Genomic DNA, 8,766 nt, shown 5'->3' on the forward strand with positions numbered 1-8,766 from the left:
GTGTTGAGTGTCGATGTGTGATCCGGTCCAAGTGCCTCCTCCTTGCCTTGCAGCGCTCGAAGGTACATCTTCTCCGCCTCGGCTAGCTTACCTTGGTCGCCGTAGAGGTTGCCTAGGTTGTTGACTGTGTTGAGTGTCGATGTGTGATCCGGTCCAAGTGCCTCCTCCTTGCCTTGCAGCGCTCGAAGGTACATCTTCTCCGCTTCGGCCAGCTTACCTTGGTCGCCGTAGAGGTCGCCCAAAGAGTGAAAAGCCCATTTCAGTCCGTCTGTATTGACCTTGTCAGTCATGATAAAGAGGTCCTGTCGTGTCGCGTGTTGTAGGAGTCGCCGTTGTAAAAGCCACCAATCCTTCTGTATGGTGCTGGGAACTTCTGAAGCCACACAGGTCAAAGCCAGCCTGGCCAAGCCCTTGTCCCACTTCTGGTTAAGCATAGACACTGTCCAGGAGTGTACACAGCTATGCACACTATACCTTCCAGCCCCAAGCGGCAGTGATAGAGATCGATCTATATCGACCAGTCCGAAGCTGCATAGAAGCGTAACCGCCTCATTAAAGTTCAAGTCGTCCTCGACCAGCTTCTGTACCCATTCGTCGTCTGCGGAACTGGCATGTCGAAGAAGTTCGAACCACACATCTTGTCTGTCAAAATACGCCTACCACTGAAGCAATTTGGCCGAAGCAGCATTCTGGCGTTCGATCCGGTCGAACGTGATCTGCCATGTCGTGTACAGTGATCGATCCTCATAAGAACTGAGTTGTGGGGTCGTCATCTGAAGCCTTAACCACGACGCCTGATAAAGCCGAAGATAATCCGAGAAACTCGTGGTCACGTGCCGAAGGTAAGCCCCTGCAGCAGAAAGAGCCAGAGGGAGACCGTCGAGTTCTTCAACTAGCGCTATGGCGCCACGGTCTGTTTTCATGAGCGCTGCTTTGACATCGTAATTTCGAAGTGGGAATCACCTACCAATTTGGATGTTTCCCCGTTTGGACGTATTGGATAGGATCTCTAGGCCTTCCTTAACTGTCTGCAACTTTTGAACATGGAGTTGATAACCCTGGTTAACTTGTGCCGATCGCGTGGTGATGATGATGGAACCATGATCTGCTCGGGGGAGGAATTGGCGTATATTAACTGCAGAGGGGTCGAGATTATCAGCTGTCCGAGGGTTGTCGTAATTATCATAGATCATCAGCCACCGCGTATTTGTCTTGAGGCTGAGCCAGGCGTTGACCGCCGTGACCACTTGATCAGGATTTCCGTCCAAATCCAAGCTGGCGAGTGCACTAGTGGAAATGCTGGCTCCCTGATCTTCGAGGATACGTTGGGCGACGTTTCGAAAACTTAACTTGAGGGAACCCTCGTCATTAGCATTTAACCAGAAGATTGCTGTGTATCTCTCCTTATGCTGGGTGATATATTTGATGGCCAGTTGAGTTTTTTCGATCCCTCTCAGACCGTGGAGAACGATCGTTGATCGAAAGTCGGGGCCGTGCAACACACGGCGCATCTCGGCAAGCTCGTTCTCCCTAGCCACGAATTGTGCTGCTTCAGGAATGGCCAAGCGATCGAACCCGACGACGAACTGATCAGAATCATGCCCTAGCGCGATTAGCTCCATTGATCGATTAGTTAGTGCTGAGATCAAGAGCACCTACCACGGTAGATTTTGTCAATCTCGTCCTGGAGTCGCTTATGGGCCTTCTCCTGGCCTTCTCCATAGACCAGTGGCATAGAAACGTCGAAAATACCCAGCAAGCAATAGGCCTGATCTTCTTCCTCCTTAGTGTGTCGACCCGATGTCCAGGACATCCGCTCGCCACGGCTGAAGGTCTCCAAAGGCGCCCCTTTTAAAGCGGCATGAGGGATGCCGGTAATGTCGTGGATGAGGTCCTGTAGCGTCAGCTTGCTCCCCAATCGTTCGCCTTCCAAACTGAAGAAGTCCACCTGTGTCGGCGCAAGGAGCTCCTGAAGCGTCCAACCTCGCGTGAACCATCGACTTTTCTTGAAGGTCGCCTCCCACGGAATGGTGCCTAGCTGAGGGGCGTCTTGGCCATCATGTAGCGATACATCTGTCAGGTAGGCATAACATCGAGTGGCCTTCTGATACCAGCGAAACATGGAGTTGATAGCCTTGGTGAGCTCCTTGTTATTCCTCTTATCGATGCAGCAGGTGTCGATCCAGAAATATCGAAGGCCATCGGCCGAAGCCTTGTCCGCGCAAAATTCGATCTTTTTCCACCCAGCTTTCCCCTCCCCGGTGCCCGCCTCCACGTCGTGAAAGCTAATCTCGTCGTTACTGTCTCTTGACCAGGTATGGGAGAGGATAGCGTAAGCTGGGATGTCCGTTCTTGTGGATTCCCTAAAGGCCAGATCGCCGTTGGGTTTGCGCTCTAAGAGGCGCATCGTGGGGTGTGGGGAGCAGACGGGGCAGGTTTTGGGGCAGACACTACTCGAAGAGCTCGGGCGGCATGGCGAGGCAAAGTTGGTATCTCACGCATGGAAGAAGTGACAACCTGATCACAGAAAAAGTAAAAAGCGCTTCGTCAAAGGTGACGTCCGTAAGGTTGCGTCGTAGCGGAGCTCACACATAATGCCACGCCGCAGTGAGGCTGAACATTGTATCAGGAGGCTGCCATGCGCGCGAGGTCTGTGCAGCTGTACACCGGTTAGAATAGTCACGTGACTGTAGCCTTTTGGCGCGGTCATGCGCTTGATTCCAAAAGGGTCTGATCTGAGCCAGCCTCAGCCACATCTCGACCCCGCAAACGAGGAGTATGGTGGCTGTGCTAGCTAGGATTGGACGAAAATTCGAGGACACTCTGGCAAGATGGCTTGGCCGAGAGCAGTTCGATACTGCACCTTCTCCTACTACACGTGTTGCTCTGCGCAGGCTCTTAACGCTGCGTAAAAATGGCACCAAACCTCTCAGCTTCACAGCATGCGCAGATCCACTGTAGGAGCAACATCCAATTAAACCTTGAAACCGACGGGGATGGAGTGATCACTGGTATAGCACTACAATGACTTACCAGTGATTCTTGTGGCTAAATATTCTCATAGCTATTGAGCGCGAGCACTTCTGCAGCATATGAGCCTCTCATAGCCTTATTACCGTAATATGTGGTGTGCGGTGAGAATTATAATGTACATATCATGTATTACTCAGTGTATTTTTGGTACTTGACTGGTATGACAGAAACCACGGGAAGAGGCGGCCGAGTAGTACCCCGATATTAGTGAGTGTACTATCACTAAATAGGCATTATTGAGGCACCCTATAATTTAAAGTTTCTGCGAAAGAAACTCACCACACTATATACAGGGGAGGGCAGTTTCGGGAAACTCTGTACAGTATCAATGTATTGTAGAGCCAAAGGGACCAAAGGGTTCCTGCCTAGTTTTATGGAGGTTGGCGCAGGGGTCTATGTACCAAGTGACGAATCACGTGTCGCACGTGATGCCAAGCTATGACAAATGAAGATCAGGAAATATTCATCTCAACTCGGATATCCACCTTGATTTACTATGCCCATAACGTTTGATAGCCTCGAACAAATATCTGAGTGGCAATCTTCCTTAATTCTTTCTACTGTATGGAGCGAATAAATATCTCATATTATACCCTCCCAGCCGCATGGCTCCTCTGCTTAGCGCTGCATGTCTATGCTATCACACTCTATGACAAAGCTTCGCCAGAGTCGAAGTTCGATAGAGTGAACCCTAGGACTTTGCTAGCTGCCCTGGAAGCCAGCTAAGCAATAGAGACATCTACCAAGCAACGTATTGCGCGTGCTGAAGGAGCACAATACAACGGTTTTGAGAACCTCGGCTTTTTTGCTGGCTCTGTGGTTGCGGGAAATGCTCATGGCGTCGATGTCTTGTGGTTGAATGCACTGAGTATCACATATCTCCTCAATAGAGCATTGTTCAATGTGCTTTACATCAGAGGAGCTTCGGGATTCGCAAGGGGCGGTGTATTCTATGCAGCACTCACGTAAGCCTTGAAAGCTTCCTCACAGTTCCCTACTAAATTCGTATATAGCGCTGTAATTACTCTCTACATTAAAGCTGGCAATCGAAGCTTTATAAAATCATAATCTAACTAGCTAGGAATCACTCAAAGTCGCTGGAATTTGGTGGCGTGACCGAGCTTCCATGCGCATAGAAGGATGCAGCAGTCTTTGGAAGTATGGGTTACGTGGACGTCTAACAAGTGCAAGGTTCTTCTGTAACGCATTGGCCCAGTTCGAGTGACTCATATGATACTGTAATGTTCTTTCAAAATCCAGAAGCGTTTCCATACTGTACGCCTGTATCTGTTGAAGAATAGTTGATTGTCCTGATAGAATCCACAAAGAATAGGATGATGCGACACGGCTGTAAGGCTACTCAAGATGAAGGACCAAGGCGCACAAGATATCTCAGACATAAGGAAAGGGGTCACAAGTTGGATGGATAGTCGACACGTAAGCCGTACATTCTTGATACAACTTCCTTCACAAAGGTGCTGCTCTTCGGACACCATCTTGAAGATTTCCGTCCCTATCTCGGGGAGAAGCTGATCTTGTAAATTCATTATTGGGCCAGAGAGTTCGCGAGCCAGCCTCTTGAGTAAAGAGGCAGAGCGAAGAAAGCAGGATGGGAAACGAGTCATTCAAAGGAAATAAGGCAGCCCCAATGGACTACATGCTCCTAAGGACCATGTTCTTCTATTCATACGCAGGGGAAAGGCTACGTACGCTCTTTATCAATGGTAGAGGCTCATGCATGCCATGTACGTTTTAATCTTTATAGTAAGTATTGCTTACGTGATGTGAACATAGGTGAAAAGTAGTGTACGGAAACCTTATTTGGACTGCGAGCACCGGCTGGCATGAAACCACAAGATAAGCGCCAAGCGACCTACTCAGATAAATATGGTCTCCATCAAGTTCATTTACCCAATTGGCGCCTTTTTCATGGTTGACCTGAGGTTAAAGGTCCTGCAATGCGGCCTATTAACCTCCTTCCGTATCTATCTCTTGAAGGGCTGGAAATCCGTCTCGACCAAGGTCACCTTCTCATGAAGATGCCGTCGTGCCAATCTCCGCAAAACGTCACGGGTTTCCGCAAATGCCGACACTGAATTTGATCAGTCTGTGTTCTTTTCCTGGAACTATGAGACTCACTGAGAATAAGGGTCGAGCCCTGCGACGTCTGCCGCAATTCGGACATTTGCCGCTTGTCCTGTGTGAGCGGATTAAGTCCACTGCGCTCACTCTGGAGTGGCACGTTTGTCCATGGTTGCATGAACTCATCTGTCGAATATTCGGAAAGGGCGCTTCGTCGCGCCAGATCTGGGACGTCTGAATTCGGTCAACTTGAATCTATAAGAGGGCTGAGAAGTGCTTACATTGCGTTCTATACTCGGCGGGAATTGGGGTGGAGGGAAGACTTCCGGGAAAGCCTTTCATTCTGTCGTGTTGACGTTCGCCATTGAATGCTAACTCGCTCTTCACCAGTTGGTCAAAGTTGGCCTTTCCAGGATAGACAGTGCTTCGTCTTCCAAATGAGATCTTGGAAATATCGTCGAGGTTGACGTAGATAGAGACCTGGAGGATCTATCATTTGATCAGTGATGGTGGAAGAATGAATTGACGAATTACGTACACCACCACTCTCCAGCTTGTCTTCATCCAGCACATCGTTCACAAAAGGCTGCGCGGCAATGCCGACATCTGAGATGGTCAGCAGGAGTCGGGTCTGAAGTCGGAATGCCCACCAATGTCACTGATCTGCCAGATCAAATGGATCCTACGAGTGATCACACGACGATTGTGGTAGCCATGAATCAGCTTCTTCAGGTATGGCACTTGAGAGGCGATTCCGACTCCATCAGCGATCAACACAACCGTCTCGTGCTCACCAACCGCGACAGTATTCCCATGTGGTCCGCTAAACATGGCCCACTTGCACACCAAAGGTCCATCTGGGCGAGCAATGTGAAGAAGATCTCTCGTGAGGCCTCGCCGTGGCTGGATAAAAATCTCCAGACATTCTTGCGCCTCAGTGGACCAAGAGGCGACCATAAACGGATGGCTCTGCCAAAAGGCTCCGAGGCCTACGGAGGGTACCCATAGATTGATGTACTGGCCAGGCTCGATTTTCAAAGGTTTGCAGAGATGCACCTTCAATTTCAGCATCCCACACGAGTTCGTGACGGTGACCCGTGAACGTTGACGGAACGACCATCCATTGCGGACAAGAACCAACACGGCCTCGCAAGCGAATGCCACCGCCATTAAGGCAAGAAAGATGAGAAGATACAATCGATCCGGACACCGTACTGACGATAAATGTTGCCAGATTGAAGCTGCACAAAGAAGCGACAAAATCTGATGAAGTCGAATAAAGATCTCATAAGACGCTTTCTGAACCAAGCTTCGTGGAGTGATGATGAGTATGCAGAATGCCAAAGCCGCCTAGGTTGATTAGCAGCGAGAAAAGCGGCAGGGAAGGATGATCTCACAATGACCACGGACGGTTTCTCAAGTTCTCTCCGAAATAAGGCCCGCTCGGTCACGGCGACCACGATGACGTGAAAAGCGGCCAGGCCAAAAGCCACGAAGCTGACCGTACGATGGGCAGCTCGAACGGCGCCCACAGAGAGACCCAACAAGTCGGCCAGAAAGTTGAGGTGAAGACCACTCAACAACGGACCTAAATTGATGACCGACAACGTCCCTGCGCGGCGTCCGGCATGCGACAGATCGGCGACACCAACACCCAAACACACCACGTTGACTGCCAGATATATGACGCGCAGCAAGACTGCGGTCACAGTCCAGGGACCCATAAAGGCGTGACGATTGAGAACATAGGTATAACTCAAGTATTGGTGTATCCGGGAAATGGTGGCAATGAGCCTGGGAGCGAACGAGGAAACCCCGGTTCGCAGTAGAAATACCAAAGTAATGCCAGTGATGACAACCGCATAGATCTGAGTAGTATCCATGGTGAGCGAGAGTTGAATTGTTCGAAGGGAATATTGCCCGGGGGAAGAGGCCTAACAGGCCATGGTTCGGAAGGACGCAGATTGAAGATTAAATAGCTCAGGAGAAGATGATCATCCCAGCACTGTGCTATGTTTAGATCTTAGCAGGTAGCGCAAACAGCCGAAATCAGCCGTTGAATTGCAATGCGTCTTAGGAGTGACAAAGTTTCACTACTCTATCTCGTTTAACGTATGTCCGGAATTACGGTCTGTGATGGGGTCTGACATCCAGAATCTCCCCGAACCCAAACGCAGGTCGGGAATTCACGTAGAATGGAATTACATGTGAGGCTTGCCTGGGATGGTTTTCCTATGTGAGATTGAGGGAAGGGCATATTGCCAACCGATTTGGATGCTTCGCGTCATGCATAGCAAAGAATACTTCGATCCAATGCTACCGGACCTCAATCGAAGTATCTGTAGGCTCTCCGAACGGAGAATGAAGCCAGCTCTTCCAACAACACCAAGTCCTCCTTGCGCCATGAACGCTGCAACAAATTGTGCTTTAAAGATCAGCAGCTGTCAGAAGAATTCTTATTCAGAAGTCCTCACCTGTTGTAGTTCCGTCACGGACCCTGCAGAAGTAGTCATCGACAAAAATCCCACGGATGGGGAGTTCCCGCGCCAGCGATTGGGATTCTCGATTCCGATAGCCCCGTCGTCCTTTACATATTTCTGCATAAGCTCCATTGCGATAAAGCCGACCGCCCTCACATCGGCCGCGTTTGGTTCCTCAGCGACACAACAGTACTCTTGGTTGGCTGCAATCAATCAGTCCTACCCTACACGGCCATTGTTGGATGCTCACCCAGGACGATGTCTCCGCTCGGCTTCAGCAGTACGTTTGAGCATGCCAACGAGCCGTGCTGGAGCCCGATTGAGCTCAGATAACACAGACCTTCCAGAATCTAATCTAGTCAGAGAACAGGTCTCCATCAGCACCTAGGACGTCAACACACCTGTGCCAGAATGGCGACCAGCTGTCGCTCAGTTGGATAAGCCGGGCAAGCCACCACTTGCTCCAGCGAGACGAAAACGTGTTCGAAGACGGCAAAGTACGTCTGTTCCCACTCGAAAACCTCCATCACCCTGATAAATTTCTCGTGGCGAACTTTGTTCAACATGTCGAGGATTCCTTCCCCTTCACGTCTTTTGTAATTTTTGATGGCAACCTTGCCTGAATTCGGAGATGACCCGACGGCGACGGTGACAAAGTCCTCGAATTTGAGCTCATATCCCTGCTTGTACATCTTCCACGGTGATTCGTGCCGGACCGTCAGCAGAATCGCTCTCACGCCGGGAGGCGTCTGGCGGTGAGCAGATGCGCTAGGTTTCAGCATCCCTGGCTCGGTGGCCTTTTCAATCTGTTTTCCAATTCCCTTTTTGGTATCTCTTCCCGTGTCAGTGGCGGGGGACAATTTTTTCCATGATGTGCTGATCCTTTCCGCTGTCCTGGCGATCTGCTCGAGGTGGTTTGGAGCGGTCGATGACTTGGAGCCGGGTTCATTCCCGATAGCTCCCAAATCGATACGTGATTCTCTATTCTGGGCCGAACGAGCGAGGTGCCGATGGGATCCAGGCTGCATGGGTATGGGCATGGTTATGAGGGAGGTGTAAGTCGGACTTGCGGGTGGTAAGAAACTGTTTGGGGTACGTTAGATATTTAAATAGTCACAACCGTGGAATTGCTTTAGCCTCTGATTCCTCACAGACCTGTTTACATACATTA

General features: G+C 50.2%; 3 protein-coding genes across 3 annotated transcripts; all 3 read right to left on the reverse strand.

Annotated features, from left to right (window-relative positions):
- Positions 1 to 656: 656 nt before the first annotated feature.
- On the reverse strand, positions 657 to 2,407 carry PV06_11083 (uncharacterized protein; the record flags this gene model as incomplete). Its single annotated transcript, XM_016412700.1, has 3 exons — positions 657 to 913; positions 968 to 1,603; positions 1,660 to 2,407. 3 exons carry the CDS (start codon positions 2,405 to 2,407, stop codon positions 657 to 659), a joined length of 1,641 nt encoding a protein of 546 aa, XP_016256881.1.
- A 2,611-nt stretch (positions 2,408 to 5,018) lies between these two features.
- Positions 5,019 to 6,998, reverse strand: PV06_11084 (uncharacterized protein; the record flags this gene model as incomplete). Its single annotated transcript, XM_016412701.1, has 6 exons — positions 5,019 to 5,125; positions 5,173 to 5,349; positions 5,397 to 5,604; positions 5,654 to 5,721; positions 5,766 to 6,465; positions 6,513 to 6,998. The coding sequence occupies 6 exons, from the start codon at positions 6,996 to 6,998 to the stop codon at positions 5,019 to 5,021; spliced, it is 1,746 nt and encodes a 581-aa protein (XP_016256882.1).
- A 443-nt stretch (positions 6,999 to 7,441) lies between these two features.
- On the reverse strand, positions 7,442 to 8,635 carry PV06_11085 (uncharacterized protein; the record flags this gene model as incomplete). Its single annotated transcript, XM_016412702.1, has 4 exons — positions 7,442 to 7,540; positions 7,590 to 7,798; positions 7,846 to 7,945; positions 7,997 to 8,635. 4 exons carry the CDS (start codon positions 8,633 to 8,635, stop codon positions 7,442 to 7,444), a joined length of 1,047 nt encoding a protein of 348 aa, XP_016256883.1.
- Positions 8,636 to 8,766: the final 131 nt, after the last annotated feature.

This window comes from Exophiala oligosperma (genome assembly GCF_000835515.1).
Source record: "Exophiala oligosperma strain CBS 72588 unplaced genomic scaffold supercont1.19, whole genome shotgun sequence".
Classification (NCBI taxonomy): domain Eukaryota; kingdom Fungi; phylum Ascomycota; class Eurotiomycetes; order Chaetothyriales; family Herpotrichiellaceae; genus Exophiala; species Exophiala oligosperma.